Here is a 16,598-nt window from a genome sequence, read left to right as displayed (position 1 = left end):
AGTCAAGTAGTCATGTTAATTCTCAGATGCAGCTACAAATAAAGTTATTGTACATATATTACTTATTTAATCATGTTCTTTAAGTCAAAATTACAAATTACTTTTACTAGTCTGTGTTATTCTTTGTTCTGAACTGAACTTTAAAATTGAAATCGATTTTATGGTGTAAGTGCTAATATCTTAATAGCAACTCTAACCTATAGTATTTCACAACTGCCTATGTTATTAACCTCTTACAAACTGAGTACTTAGTTCAATATAATTTTTTTTCTTTACTTTTCATTTTGGAAAATTTCAAAAATGCTCACATATAAAGGGAGTAGAACAGTGAGCTCCCCTGTATACTTATCATCCACCTACAACAGTCGTTGGCTCACGTGCACTCTTAGATGATCAGGGCCCCTCCTACTTCTAACCTCTCATTTGTCATTATTTTATTTTGAAGTGAATTTAACACTTTCTATCATTTTGTTTGTGTATATTTCAATATCAGATAGACTTGTTATATGAATGGAATCAAAAGACAACTATTATACAATGATGTGTTGGTGCTCATGAGCAGCTAGCTTTGTAATAATTTTGATATAAATTAGATTTTGACAAAAACCAACTTTTTCCACCATATGTTTGGTAATAAATGGGCAGAGGGAACCAAATGGCTTTCTTGTCATAATTTTTGAAGAATGTGACTTCTTTTTAACTTTAATTAGTCTTGTTCTTTCTTGCCCTCCTCTCTAATTGCTTTAGCAAAATAAGATGAAGTTGTACCATTAGTTTTTTTAATGAAGTGTAATATTATCAATTTGAAGAATCTTAATAGATCATTGGGAAAGGAATAATATCATATATTCATAAAATCCAAAATGTCAATAAGTTTGACTATCTTTGCTTAAATATCAGTCTTACAAATAGTATTTTTGTCTGTTAGGTTTGCTTTTCACTGAGTTATATTCAAAGGTAGGGCTGCATATAAAGTAGTTAATGTCATGTTTATATATAATAAAGTATTACCTACTCATTTTTAACCTGCTGTTTCATGTAGCCCAGATGCATACTGTATAATTATTTAACCATGAAACTGTGTTGTCTTTAAGCATTTTATCAGATGATTATCCAGATCTAGTACTTTGCTGAAAATAATGTAAAACATTTGAACTCTGAGTGTTCATCTTTTAGAAAAGCTCATTCGCTTGGAGGAAAATGGCTATTTTGTGTATAAGGTTTCATACAGCTTTTATGTGTAATTCTTTAGTTAATTGGAGTAGAACTATTAATGTTTATAAACATATCTCCTAAAATTTGTTTAAAGAATATTCATCTTTTTGATTCTATGAAAATGTTATTTGATTTGGCACTTTTATACTCTTAAATATGCAGAAGAAAGATAATTTTGAGGAGAATCCCATCAGTTTTCTGGTATGTTCCTGATATGTTTTCCATTTGATATTAATTGCATTTTCTTCTTTACATTTTATTTTACCTACATAATAATCACTTTCCAACTTAACCAGAAAACCAAGTTTTTTTCAATGCAAACTTAATTAGACATGTTTCTACTTGTCTTGTTTTTATTTTTTTGACCATTGTTTTTCTGTGAGTGGTGTGTGATAACAGGTGGAAAGCAATAATTGCAACTGAAAATAATTGGGGGCTTTTACATTTAAGAGTGTACTTCCAGTTTTCTAAGAATTTATAATTGATTTCTTTGTGTGGCAGACTTTTTTTTTGTGTGTTCAAACACAATTCAGTGTAGGGGAGAATGTTTTCCTGTCTGGTAAAATGATTGGCATCTTCATGGTATCCTTTGGAATAGAAAAACTAATGATTTCTAAGCAATTCAAAAAGAATTGTTATACTAAAGAATATTTGTGGGTTTTTTGAGAAGGCTGATAAACTGCTTTGCAAATCTGAAGAAAATTATATCTGTTTTAGCAGAAATAATTTCTTTCTCAAAAGCAAGTCTGACTGCTTATACCTAATTCTTTCCATTTGGTGCTGGAAACCAGATACATTGTTTAACATATGGAAAGCTCATATAAAATTATAATTTGAGAAATAGCAGATCTTTCATATGCTTCTACCGTTTGTAAACATTAATATGTAATATGTGAGTTTTCCTGTTAAGCTAACACATTTCTAATTCTTTCTTTAAGGCGAATCCTCCTCCAGTACTGGTCAATACAGATAGCTTGGAAACATCGACTTATGTAAGTTCCATTTAAAACATTCTGCTTTTCTTGTTCAACTTTTGATACAGATACAAAGATCACAGCATTATTTTTCCTAATACCTGTACTTATGATGTTCTATCACTGAGCTGTAATTGTTAAAGTAAATGAAATAATGCTGTCCTTTTTTGGTTGTTTTTCCCATACTTATGCAAACCAGAAATGTCGAAATAGAAATGTATGGTTTTATTTTTAAATTAAAATTATTAATTTTCACTAAAGGCTGTCTCTGACCAGTGGTCATGCACACAATGCCATATATTCAGAGTCATTTTAGAAGTCTGATTGAGTGACTAGATTTTTAGTAACCGGGTTTGTATGTATGTTCACATATTGAAATAGTTATAGCTTTGTAACTCAAACTTGATTCGTGCTTCTCTCAACTGTCTTTTCCTTAAAGATAAATAGCCAGAACAGCAGGATCTCATCTAACATTTCCACCCCAAAGGGAAATGTCTCTGAAGGTGGTTAAGGAAAAGTAATGCCCGTGCAGTTTTTTTAATCATATGGCATATAATTTCATAGACTGTAAAAATCCTCTCCTCCGCTTTTTGAACTCTAGTCGATTTCAGTCTGTACTTTAAAATGTTTTATTTGGCTTTATATTCTGTTTGTATTTATATGAATATGGGTGTATCAAATATTTGATGATTTTGCAAAACTTCAAATAATAATACTTAGTATAAACCAAAAATACTCTTCTGTTCTTCTTTTCAGTCAGTGTTATCTTTCACACTGATTTAGAATACTTAGTCAAACAGGATTTTGTTTGTACTTTTGTCAGTATTTTCTTCTTTACATTTCTTTCTACATCTCTTGTTCTCTTTGTTAACTTATGTTTTGCTTAAGGGCAGACTCAGTGATTAAACACTTTGATTTTAAAACCCTTTTAGGGGCCAGCCCCCTGGCATAGTTGTTAAATTCGATGTGCTCCGCTTCAGCAGCCCAGGTTTGTGGGTTCAGATCCCAGGCATGGACCTACAACACTCATCAGCCATGCTGTGGTGGCAACCTACCTATAAAGTGGAGGAAGACTGGCACAGATGTTAGCTCAGGGCTAATCTTCCTCAAGCAGAAAAAAGAGGAAGACTGGCAACAGATGTTAGCTCAGGGCTAATCTTCCTCAAGCAGAAAAAAGAGGAAGACTGGCAACAGATGTTAGCTCAGGGCTAATCTTCCTCAGGAAAATAAAAACAACCTCTTTAACTGAAAGTTAATGAATAACACAGAAAATGATAATATCAACAAAGAAAATAAATACACATAAATTTTAAGGGAAATATCAACAAATTAAAAGCAAGATTAGCATACAAGCGGCAAACTTAGAGCAAAAGTTGTGTAATTTCAAGTTTGTGTGACGTATTATTCAAAAAATATTTTTCCTGCCAAGCAAGGTATGTTGGAGATCTCCAAGACCACTTACTACCCATGTTGGGAGATTTGCCAGGAGGAGTCACAAGACTCAGCATATTGTTGTACTCATGGCTAAGGTTTATTACAGCCTTGTGGTAAGTCAGGATCTGCAGTCAGATTGTATGGCTGTATGTCTAGGGGAATCCATGTTTAAATTTCCTTACACTTTCTTCCTCCCATGAGGGATCACACAGAGCAGTCTTTTCCTCTATCAGTGAAAATGCAGCAACATGTATGCAGCGTTTCTGGCCAAGGAAGTGCATTCTGGACTCAGTCAGGGTGAAGTTTTTTGTTGGAGATGGGTCACATAGGCACCCTCTGTCCAGCACCTAAGTCCCAGAAGGAAAGCAGGTGTTCAGCAAAAACAGGTTGTCTCTAGAAAATCTAGCCACAGTAAAGGACCCTTTCAGTTAGGGGATTGTAGGAACACTCCTAAAATCAATTTCCCAAATGCCTGCTAAGACCCTTCCAGGGATAGCAGCCTTAGACCTCATGTGTTAGCCCTTTTCTGTACATAGGGAAAGAGGATAAATTCCAATTCTTTAAGCAGGATTTGTCAGAATGTGCTACTTTATCATACTTATAGAACTCTGTGTGAAATGTCTGGGTAGTAACTGTTCTCTGTGACTCTTGCTTTGTGCAGGTAAAAACCATGTGTTTTGTTTGAGTAAAACAACCTTAAGCTTTTAAGAGACTGAGGAATTTAATTCTAAAATTTAAAATATATTACAGAATGTTTTTTAAACTTATTTGTTATTCCTTTGTTAATTTCCTGATCGTTTAATGCTAGCTGTGTATAAATATACTATTCATTTATAAATATGAATAAAAATAAGAAAAATTGCAGCTGCTGCCTTAGAACATTCTTTTTTTTTTTTTGGCTGTAGTCATCATACTTCCCAAAATTAAGTAATTAATTGAATAGATATGTTTTACAAAATTCAAAAGATACAGAAGGGTATCCAGTGGAAGTCACGCCTTCTTCCCTTTCTTCCACCCCTGTTCCCAGTCTTCCAGTTCCCCTTGCCTAAGGCAGAAAGTGTTAGTAGTTTCAAATATATTCTTCTTTAAACATTCTATGCATATTCAAGCATATCTGTATTGTTTACAAACTTTTACCATGTAAAATCAATGCCCTACTGAACATTTTAGTGTACATTCAAGTATGTAATCAGAATATATTCATATACATAGATTGTGCAGAGGGTGTCAGTTTAGATTTGATCAATTTGCCGAATTGCACTTCGTAGAGTTTTACCCATTTATACTTAAAGTATCAATGTTTTTACCCCACTCTGTCACCAGCAGTGTATTAACAAACTTTTTAATCTTTCGTTAACGTAATGTTAACACATTGTTTTAATTTGTGTTTGTGTTATATTTCACCTGTTTCTACCTTTTCACTTTAAGAAAATTTTATGTTGAGACATTCGCATACCACAAAATCTACCCTTTTAAAGTGCACAGTTCAGTGATTTTTAGTTTATTCACAGTGTTGTGCCGTCACCACCACTTTCTAATTTCAGAACATTTTCATCACCCTATAAAGAAACCTTGTAACCTATTAGCAATCACTCCCCATCCTGCTCTTCCTTCAGCCTCTGGCAGCCATTAGTCTACTTTCTGTCACTAGGGATTGATCTGTTGTTGACCATTCATATACACAGAATCATGCAATATGTGGCCTTTTGTGTTTGGCTTCTTTCACTTAGCATGTTTTCAAGCTTCATCCGTATTTTAGCATATATCACAACTTCATTCCTTTTTATGGCTGAATGATATTCCATTATATATGTATACCGTATTTTGTTTATTCATCCTTCTGTTGCTAGACATTTGGGTCATTTCTACCTTTTGACTATTGTGAATAATACTGTGATAAACATTGGCATACAAGTATCTGATCAAGTCCCTGCTTTCATTTTTTTTGGATATATACCTAGTGGTGGAATTGCTAGGTCATATGATAACTCTATATTTAGGGTTTTGAGGAACCACCTGTTTTCCCTATCAGATGCACCATTTTACGTTTCCACCAGCAATGTATTAAAGTTCCAGTTTCTCTGAGTCCTCGCCCGTCTTGTTATTCCTCATCAGTAATGTTTTGGTGTTTTTGTTAATAGCCATCCTAGTGGATATGAGGTGATATCTCATGATAGCTTTGATTTGCCTATATTCAGTGACTAACGATGTTGAGCATCTCTTCATGTGCTTATTGGCTGTTTTTATGTCTTTGGAGAACTGTCTATTCGGATCCTTTGCCCATTTTAAATTGGATTATTGTCTTTTATTAGTAATTTGTAAGAGTTTTTTGTATATTCTAGAGACAAGTTCTTTATCAGATACATGATTTGTAAAACTGTTCTCCTATTCTGTGGATTGTCTTTTCACTTTCTTGATAATCTCCTTTGAAGCACAAAAGTCTGATTTATATGTTTTTTCTTTTGTTACTTATGCTTTTGATTTCATATCTAAGAAACCATTGCCTAATCCAAGGTCACGAGGATTTACATGTTTTCTTGTAAGAGTTTTGTAGTTTTAGCTCTTGCATTTAAGTCCTTGATCCATTTTAAGTTAATTTAGTGTATTGTGGGAGGTAAGGGCCCAACTTCATTCTTTCGCATGTGGATATCTGATTGTACCATCACTATTTGTTGAAAACACTATTCTTTCTACATTGAATGGTCTTGGCACACTTGTAGAAAATCAGTTAATGATAAATCTATGGATTTGTTTCTGGATTCATAATTCTCTTCCATTGATCTGTGTGTATATCCTTATGCCATTGCCACATAGTCTTGATTACTGTAACTATGTAATAAGTTTTAAAATGTAAGTCCTTTAACTTTTTAAGTTAATTTTGGCTATTCTAGGTTCTTTGCATTTCCGTATTAATTTTAAGATCAGCTTATCAATTCCTGCACACAACAAAAAGGCAGTTGGAATTTTGATAAGGATTGAATTGAATCTATCAGTAAATTTGGGGAGCATTGCCAGCTTATCAGTATTATGTCTTCCAATGCATGAACACAGGGTGTCTTTCCAACAGTTTGTATCTTTAATTTTGTTCAATAATATTTTGTAATTTTTGGTGTACAAGTCTTATAATTCTTTTGTTAAATTTATTCCTAAGTATTTTATTCTTTTAATGCTCTTGTAAATGGAATTGTTTTCTTAATTTTATTTATGGATTTTTTCATTGCTAGTGTGTGGGAATATAATGGATTTTTAGGTATTGATCTTCTGTCCTGCATCCTTACTGAATCATTTATTAGCTTTAAGAGTTTTTTGTGTAGATTCCTTTGGATTTTCTACATGTCACCTGCAAATAGAAATAGTTGTACTTCTTCCTTTCCAAATAGAATGCCCTTTATTTATTTTTCTTGCCTAATTACCCTGTCTAGAACCTCCAATAGAGGTGGCAAAAACAAACATCCTTGTTTTGTTTCTAAGTATGATGTGTTATATTCAATTTTAAGTATTAATTGATAGTATAACTTCATTGGCACTGGAGTTGCTTTTCTTTTTTTTTTTTTTTAAAGATTTTATTTTTTTCGTTTTTCTCCCCAAAGCCCCCTAGTACATAGTTGTATCTTCTTCGTTGTGGGTCCTTCTAGTTGTGGCATGTGGGACACCACCTCAGCGTGACCTGAAGAGCAGTGCCATGTCTGCGCCCAGGATTCGAACCAACGAAACACTGGGCTGCCTGCAGCGGAGCGCGTGAACTTAACCACTCGGCCACGGGGCCAGCCCCTGATTTTCTTTTTATGCATTCCTTTTCTTTCGTTAAGTAGTAAAAATGTTAAGGGAAGGCAAAATGAGAAACAAAAATTCTAGAGTTCGTACTGGCTCCAGTTATGAAGTGGAAATGAGGTAATTTGTTGAAGTAATTCCCATCTGTTTCTGTCTTTATTTTCCTTAAGACAGACCTTGAACAGTGAAGGTTAGGAAAATTCATTTAGTTTGACTTTGGTAGTTTTCTTACATTCTAAAGCTTCAGTTTTTCCATATGTAGTATGATTGATAACTGATATTTTAAAATCAACCTTAATGGCTATTCATTATTTAGGAAAAACTTTTAAGTAAATTCTTTTGGAGCTAATACTTTGTATTTAGTTATGGTAATTTTTCATTAGGAAGAACATTTTCTTCTTCCCAATACATTTCTATCTTTAGATTCTTGCCTTGTGATAGTGTAGACTGTGAGGTTTTTAATTGCCTGAGATTATGCAGTAATATGACTCATATGAATGTTGATAGATAAAATCTTAAATTTCAATATCTTACTCTATAGATAGAAAGGTATTACTGAATTGAACCTAAATGACAGGGAATCAGTAAATTAGGCTTCTTTTTATATTCCTTTGGACAAATCTTCTACTTATTATGTAGTAGGATTTTCTGTCCTGTTTGTATATATTAGTGTAGGCTGATTAGAAAATTAAATCTTTGGACTGATAAGGGATTGAGGATATCTGTGTTATAAATTTTCCCCTGCTTCTTTATGGCATGTGTTTACCCATAGTTAAAGCAAACTGTATTAAAAAGAACAAACTTACACAACTTAAAAGTTAAACAATAGATGCTGTTCCAGTATACTAGCAACAACTAGTTGAAAATATGAGTCCATTAACTCTAACAACAAAAAATATGAAATACCTAGCTATCAGCTTAACAGGAAATATATAGAGTTTGTAGTAAGAAAACTGTAAAGCTTAGCTAATGGCGTGAAAGACTACCTGAGACGTAGAGAGCAGCTCCTGTTGTTGAACAGGAGAATAATGTAGAGATCATCGTTTTCCTCAGATTAGTCTGTAAATTTGATATAATGCCAGTCATAGCCCCAAAAAAGAGAGTGCGTGTTTTGGGGGAGGGGAAGAGGAAAAGGAGCAGGAGAGAGAAAGCATGTTTAAAGGGTTGGAGATGGACTTAATGAGTCATCTAGAGCTGCATCATCTGTACAGGAGCCACTACCTACATCTTGGTGTTTAAATTTAAATAGATTAAAATTTCGTTTCTCTGTTGTGCTAGCCACATTTCAGGTGCTCGCTCAGTAGCCACATGTGGGCAGCATCTCCTGTTTTGGACAAGGCAAATTATAGACCATTTCCATCATTACAGAAAGTTCTGTTGGACACTGTTGTTATAGAAAAGTAAAAACTCAAGAATAGCCAAGTAAAATTTAAAATAAAAGTAATTATGGGAGATTTCCCTACCAGGTAATAAAACATATTATAAAACGTCTTTAATTAAAGCAGCATAGGTCTGGTCCAAAACCAGATAGATTAAAGGAATACAACTTACCTTTGATATGCGTTATATAATCTGAATTTTCTTTTCCTGGTCAAGTTTATTGTAGCTTAGTTGTTCCTGGTTATGGCTTTGTGGGGTTTTTCCCCCACTGTTAGGATGTTTTTTTCTTTTTTCTTTTTGGAATTTACCATCTATTCTTAAATGTCTTTGGAACTTTTGCCTTTTACCCAGACTATTACCTTAACTTACTTACCAGTTTACTTTTCTCCAATTTCTTTCCACTTCTCTTCCGTATTGCCGTAGTTCTTTTTCTGCAAAATCTGTTAAACCTACTTGCTGCTCAAAGACTTCTGAGAATATTCTCATTCCTTAGGAAAGCATTCAGAACCTTTCCCAATCAGACGCCAGTCTACATCTAGTTTCTGCTCCAACTTTCACCCCTGTACACAATCCCATTTTGTTGATAGGACTAAATTCAAAACCAAGAAAATGCTAGCAGTGACAATTCTCAGGAAGTATTCTAAATCTATTCTCTTATATTTTTAAAGAGAAAAAAACATATTTTGTCAGTAATATATTAATTTTGTCTAAAAACTGATCTCTCTTCTCTAATTTTGTTCCCACGTTACCTCTCACTCCATCCTGTTAATTGAGAGTAATATACCCATTAGCCAAGCATTTCTTTTCTTTTGGAAGCCACAGTTTGTAAGGAAATTATAAAAAGAGAATTATGCAAACCAATCACTTTGTAGTTTTGCTGGAAACCATATTGCTTTTGAAAATATTACACCACCATTATTTTTTTCACTCCTGTCAATGGAGTGGTACTTGTAATTTATGTTTTTGACAATGTACTCTTGGCATTTAGAAGCCCAGTTTGAATATGTTTAATGTTGTTACTGAATTGTCTCTATATGTGAAATTATCAGACCATTTCAAGTTATTGAGGGTTTAGGAATAAGGTCATTTGGGGTTCATATGGCCTTCTCACTTTTCACCTTTTTTACATCATTCTGTACTACCTGGAATCCTCACCAGATATTGATACATCATGACTTGGCATTAAATCAAGTGCCAAGGACATTTACTAAGTGCCTGCCTTTTAAGAAGGCTTAATTGTGAAAATCTCAAATTCCTTAAAGCAGAAATCGTAAAATCAAAATACAAAAACTTTACATATTAACACCAAAAAAGGCCATATAAGCACATTCACTTGGAAATGTTTTGCAAGATAAAATTTTGGACTATTTAGAAATAAAGAAATGAACAAAAACAGAGCCCAGTGTAGCAGTTTTGGCATTTGGCCAAAGGCATATGCTGAAGAAAATTTAACTTTAATTTAATGTGTTGGGTGTTTTTAAAAATAGACACAAGTAATGAGCAAATGAATTGGGCATTCAATTTAAGAAGCTTTAAAAAAAGAAAATTCTAAAGAAAGAATAAAGAATTGTTAAGAATCAAAACAGCCAGTCCTGGTGGTCTAGTGGTTAAGATTCGGAGCTCTCATGGCTGAGGCCTGAGTTCCTTTCCTGATAAGGGAACCACACCACCTGTCTGTCAGTTGTCACACTGTGTGTGGTGGCTGCATGTTGCTGTGATGCTGAAAGCTATGCCACCAGTATTTCAAATCCCAGCAGGGTCACCCATGGTGGACAAGTTTCAGCAGAGCTTCCAGACTAAGACTAGGAAGAAGGACCTGGCCATCCACTTCCAAAAAGTTGGCCGCAAAATCCCTATGAGTAGCAGCCAAGCATTGTCTGATATAGCACCAGAAGGTGAGAGGATGGCACAGAAAGACCAGGCAAGGTTCCACTCTGCTGTACACGGGGTCACTAGGAGTCAGAATGGACTTAACAGCTCTCACAACAACAAAAAATAAAAGCAGAAAGTAATAGCATAGAATGTAATAGCATGGAATGTAATAGCATAGAATGTAATAGATTAATCAGTAATGTTAAAATTCTTTGATAAAGGCTGATAGGCTTTTAGCAAGGCTGAGCAAGAAAAAGACACAAATAACCTTTAGAATCAGAAAAGTTGTATGGCTGCAGATATGGATTTTATCTTCACTCATAAGAAAGGACTTTCAATCAAGTTGTCAGGATATTCATATGTATAACCCTCCTGCACTCTAGATGCATAGAAATCATACATTTAAAAAGTATATATATATATGAATTTGTGACATACAATCTCAGAAACAAGAAGAAAATCTCTTCAGGTGAGAAAGAAGAGGAGACAAAGCAGCAGTTCGGTTTGAATCCATTAGAGCCATAAGAAAGAACGCCAAAAAGTAGTAGAGATGAGTTGGAAAAGCCCTCAAGAGAAAAACTAGCCCCTGAATTGGACTTGAATTGGTTGCTTTCTTATAGTATGGTGAAGAAAGCAAAGTAGCTTACATAGATTTCATTATTCTGTTGCTGTATAACAAACTGCCCTGAAGCTTAATGGCTTAAAAAGCAACAGTTCCTTATTTCTGATGATTTTCTGGGTTAACTGGATGGTTCTTCTGCTTCACATGGTGTTGGCTGGGGTGCTGGAAAAGGCTGGAAGATCCCAACTAGCCTCATTCACATAGCTGGCATTGGTGCTAGTTGCTGGTTAGGACTACATCTTGGGCTTTTGGCCAAGGGCCTTGATTCTCCTCTGTTTGAATATCTTCCATAGGCTATTTGAGCTTCCACACATTGTAGCTGCTGGGTTGTAAGAAAGTACATTCTAAGACAAAGGCAAACACCACAAGGCATCACACCACCTAGCTTCAGAAACCACACAGCTCACTTGTGCCATATTCTTTTTAACAAAGCTCATCTAAGACCGGCCTAGATCCAAGGGAAGGGGAAACAGACGACATTTCTTCATGGTAAGAGGGTTGTCATACAGCGAAAGGGCATGGAAGATGGAAGATAGGAGGCTTCTCGAAAAATGTAGTTTATCACAATCCCTATTTGAGATTTTAAGATTGAGAATTTTGCCCAGCCTCATATCACCAAAAATGTTAAAGCAATGATTTGAACTCAAGTTAATCTGATTCCAAGGACTACTCACCCTTCACCAGTGTCCCTCACTGTGAGAATTACTTCTTCCAGGAGGGATTACGGAATAAATTGAAAGGAATAAGAGAAAGTTCTTGGTCTGTAAGATGTGAGCAAGAACTTGAATGGGGAATCAGATTTGTAGGATATGTAAAGGAAAGAGCAAATCATTCAAGTATGATGGTATGTAAGGCTCATGAAGATGTGAGGTATGGATGTTTGGAATGAAGCTGAGTGATAGATTGGGGCCAATTCATGCAGAGCCCTGTATGAGAGTTTCTGAAAGTTTTGGAGGAAGTATGTTATTAGACATGGGCTCCAAAAAGATACATCTATGTAAAACACATTAGAATGATTGGGCAGTGGAGAATACTAATCTAAAAGATTAGGTAGATTACATTGGCAGTATTACAGAGAAGATTAACAAAAGCTTGAACCAAGGTAATAGAAATGAGAATGAAGAGGTGATGGTTCCCACAAAAATTGAAGTATTCAAATCAGTAAAAACTGGCAACCAATTAAATGTGTGGATCAAGGCAGAGAAAAGAGTCAGAGTTCAATAATATTAAAATAAAGCTGAATGTGTACCCTTTCTTTATTTGAAAGTTGTAATACCATAAGTGTCAGTTCGTTAATCATGTTTGCACTCTTTCGTTCCTTGAAAATCTTCCCTAAAATTTTTCAAATGAAGCTATCTTATTTGATTATTATCACATTTAACAGGTTTTCATTAAAAAGTCATGCAAAAATTAGGTCTTGCCATTTCAAATTTTACACTCTAAATTTCTATGCTACTTCTCTTTTCTCCCATTAGGTTAATGGCACTGATGCAGATTATGAATATGAAGAAATCACACTTGAAAGGGTAACAACTGTTAATTGTCTTAAGTTTTTTTATGTGTAAATATGGTGCTTTGAAGAACCGTTGAAATATACTGCTCTTTAGTATAGAATCCAAGAGACAAGATCTTTCAAAAACAGAACCATGTAATATTAGTTTCTTTATAAGTTCACATATCATAAAATTAGCCATGGTATTTTCAGAACCTGTTAGTTTTCTTTAATATAAACTTTATGTAAAGTAGTTTTAGATTTACAGAAAAGTTGTACAGTGAGTTCCCATTTACCTTGGACTCAATTTTGCATATTAACATCTTACATTACTAGAATACATTTGTTTCAAGTAATGAACCAATATTGATACATTATTAACTAAAGTTTAGATTTTATTTGGATTTCCTTAGTTTTTATGTTTTTCTCTTCTAGTCTACCACATTGCATTTACTTATCATGTCTCCTTAGGCTCCTCTAGACTGACAGTTTCTCAGATTTTTCTTGACTTTTAATTTTATTATTTAGTCTTCATATGATAAAATATTTATTTTAAATAAGTTTTTAGTATCCTAGTAACATGCTCATTGTATCAATTTTCTTTTCTAGCAAAATAATTGTCATAGTTCTAATGGACAAGACTCTATTGAAAACTTACTATCATTTACTCCCCCAGTGAGAAAATAACTTGAGTACAATTCAGATGTGTAAATTTTCTTGAATATTTTCCCCTTAAGAATATCTGCATTCAACTGATGCTATATTTTAGTAATGCCACCTTGTCTGACCAGCATTGGGGGAAATGAAGAGTTCAACACAAGTAAATTTCCTAAGAACTGAGAATCTGTATATTTAAGACAAAAACTCTAGATAATTGGATTTGCCAGAATAGACTGAGTGAAAATAGACCTGAGAGAGTCTTTTACGTTTATAATAGATGTTTATTGCCTGCTACCCAAATTTGGGTCACCTGTTCAAGTGACGTGAACGACTGAGTAACTTTCAAGTAAGCTCAGTATTAATGTACTGTACATATTTTAATATGGTATTTTGTTGGTCTTTTTTTCCCAGCCTTATTGAGATAAAATTGACAAATAATCCTAACATTTTATTTTATTTATTTTTCATTCTTTTCCAGTGCCTTTTAAATTTCTTTCTAAAGTCGTGACTATGTGTTATATTTTTCGCTGATTAAAGAACTTGAGTACCAGGATTGGAGAGCTGTTATTAAAGGGTACAGACTTGCAACTAGAAGATGAATAAGTTCTAGGGATCTAATGCAGAGCATACTGCTTATAGTCAACAATACTGTATTATGTACTTCATAATTGCTGAGAGACTGGATCTTAAATGTTCTTGCCACAAAAAATAAATGATAATTATGTGACATGATAGAGGTGTTAGTTAAAGCTACAGTGGTAATCATATTACAGTATATAAATGTATAAAATCAACTCATTGTACACCTTAAACTTATACAATGTTATATGTAAATTATATCTCAATTTTTAAAAGGCAAATGAAAACAAGAACTCAAGTACCTGAGTAACTTGGTAACCTCACACAACCTATTGATGCTATTATTGAAAATATAGTAACTCTTGAAGTGTTTAAACTGAAAAAAAAATTGACTAAAATAGAATGTTAGGACACATCATAGTAGAGTGAAGGTTTAAGCTGTTTAATACTAACAGTGAAGTAATAGGTCAGGATATATCCACTTATTTGAGTTGCCTGAAAGCCAGAGTTAGAACATTTCTTGCAAAGATAAGCGTTTTTTAATACTATTACTTAGGACAGTTGTTCTTGAAGACTTTCTGTAGCAGTAGAACCCTTTCTTCAAAGAAAATATTATTCAAAATGCAGAATGTAAAACAAGCAAAAAGTAACTCTACTTTGGCAAAATTGACTTTGCTATCAAGAAAGCTCACCAATGTTAAGTACTCAGGTTGGGCTTTCAGTATTAGAAAATGCCTTTTGCAGGGCCAGCCCAGTGGTGCAGCAGTTAAGTTCACATGTTCGATTCGGCGGCCTGGTGTTTGCCAGTTCAGATCCTGGGTGCAGACCTACACACAACTTGTCAAACCACGCTGTGGCAGGCGTCCCACATATAAAGTAGAGGAAGATGGGCACGGATGTTAGCTCAAGGCTAGTCTTCCTCAGCAAAAAGAGGAGGATTGGTGGCAGATATTAGCTTAGGGCTAATCTTCCTCAAAAACAAAAATGCCTTTTGCTAGTCAAGTGTCTTGGTTAAACACATCAAGCATGGTGGCACCTGTTACTTAGCAGATACAATTTGGTCATTTTAAAGTAAGCTGATAGCAAAGCTAGCAGAAGGAGAGCACCACCTTCTACCTCTTTTTTAAAAGGCTTTTTTAAAGGTTTTACCTACTCAGAAATAATGGCAGCAGAAAGATCACTTCAGTGTTTTTCTCTCAGAAGAGATTTGTTTTACCAAACATGAGTGAGATGCACTCTGGAAGAAAGAGACCTAATAGTGACACCTGTACAGATGGATGACTAATCCAGGGACAAATTGCACATACTTTTAAAGAAAGAACCATAGACTAGACTCCAAAAGTGCTCAGTACGTGTTCTTCATGCTCACCTACCCAACAGTAATGCCTCTGAATTCTTCATAGAGAAAAAAGAGCTTTCTTTAAGTTTCCTAATTTAGAATCTTCGTATTCCTTACACATACACTTTTGTGTGTGTGTGTTCCCTATGTTAGTACAGTTTCTAGGTCCTATAATGCCAGGAAGCTATCAATAAAGATAATTCTTATTCAGTCTTGAATGTTTTTTCTTCTATCCCCAGGGAAATTCAGGGCTTGGTTTCAGCATTGCAGGAGGTACAGACAACCCACACATTGGAGATGACTCAAGTATTTTCATCACCAAAATTATTGCAGGGGGAGCAGCTGCCCAAGACGGAAGATTGCGGTATGTTTTGCACTTTATGTTGTGATACTGAATCCACTTTGTGTATTTTTCTGAGGCAGACCGAACAGTCATAAATACAAATAAAAAACTCTATCATAATAACTTACATAAGATAGATACTCAAATACCAAGAATGAATGAGATAATTGTGCTCCAAGCATTGTTTTCCTCTTGTCATTTAAGAATTCAATTTTATCTGAGCTATTATAACATTTTGACTAATAAGTTTTATCGGTGGTTGAGATGTTTGTGAGCAGATTTATAAAAAGTAGAGATTTCCCTTTGTATTTTCAAATAACATTCACAAAATGTTTTCCCTTTATTTTCTGGGTGGGAAACATCTATAGAAACTTATTTAAGATAAAGGGGATCATATAGATCTGGGTTTGTATCATACTACAAAGAATAAAGATGATGCAAACTTTAAATAAATTACTGTATTTTCTTAATTGAATAGATAAAAGTAACATTAGTCTCTTGTTTAAATTTAGTGTTCCGTTTCAGAAGATATCTTTAGCATACTTTGTTGTTTCCATAGGCTATAGATTATGGCATAGATTTTCCTATTCCCTTGTTTGTTGTTTTTTATATACAGTGACCATCTAAAGTTTTAAGACTAAGGATTTTTATATGGTCTGTTAAAAACATCTCTTTTTTTGAGTTTATAATAGCTTACATCATTGTGAAATTTCAGTTGTACATTATTTCTTGTCCATCACCATGTAAGTGCTCCCCTTCACCCCCTGTGCCCACCCCCTACCCCCTTCCCCTGGTAGCCACTGAACTGTTCTCTTTGTCCATGTGTTTATCTTCCTCATTTTAGTGAAGTCATATGGTGTTTGTCTTTCTCAGTCTGGCTTATTTTGCTTAACATAGTACCCTCCAGGTCCATCCAT

General features: G+C 34.2%; 1 protein-coding gene across 7 annotated transcripts in view; it reads left to right on the top strand.

Moving 5' to 3' along the window:
* DLG1 (discs large MAGUK scaffold protein 1) overlaps nucleotides 1–16,598 on the top strand; it is a 256,224-nt gene that overhangs the window by 145,608 nt on the left and 94,018 nt on the right. For all 7 annotated transcript variants that reach the window (XM_046658376.1, XM_046658375.1, XM_046658374.1 and 4 more), the window contains 3 exons: nucleotides 2,154–2,207; nucleotides 12,744–12,794; nucleotides 15,578–15,702. In XM_046658376.1, the coding sequence (XP_046514332.1) occupies nucleotides 2,154–2,207; nucleotides 12,744–12,794; nucleotides 15,578–15,702 (230 nt within the window). The remainder of the gene's footprint in view (nucleotides 1–2,153; nucleotides 2,208–12,743; nucleotides 12,795–15,577; nucleotides 15,703–16,598) is intronic.

This window comes from Equus quagga, chromosome 4 (genome assembly GCF_021613505.1).
Source record: "Equus quagga isolate Etosha38 chromosome 4, UCLA_HA_Equagga_1.0, whole genome shotgun sequence".
Classification (NCBI taxonomy): Eukaryota; Metazoa; Chordata; class Mammalia; order Perissodactyla; family Equidae; genus Equus; species Equus quagga.
Note: the sequence above shows the minus strand (reverse complement) of the source record. Positions and strands in the feature narration are given on the sequence as shown.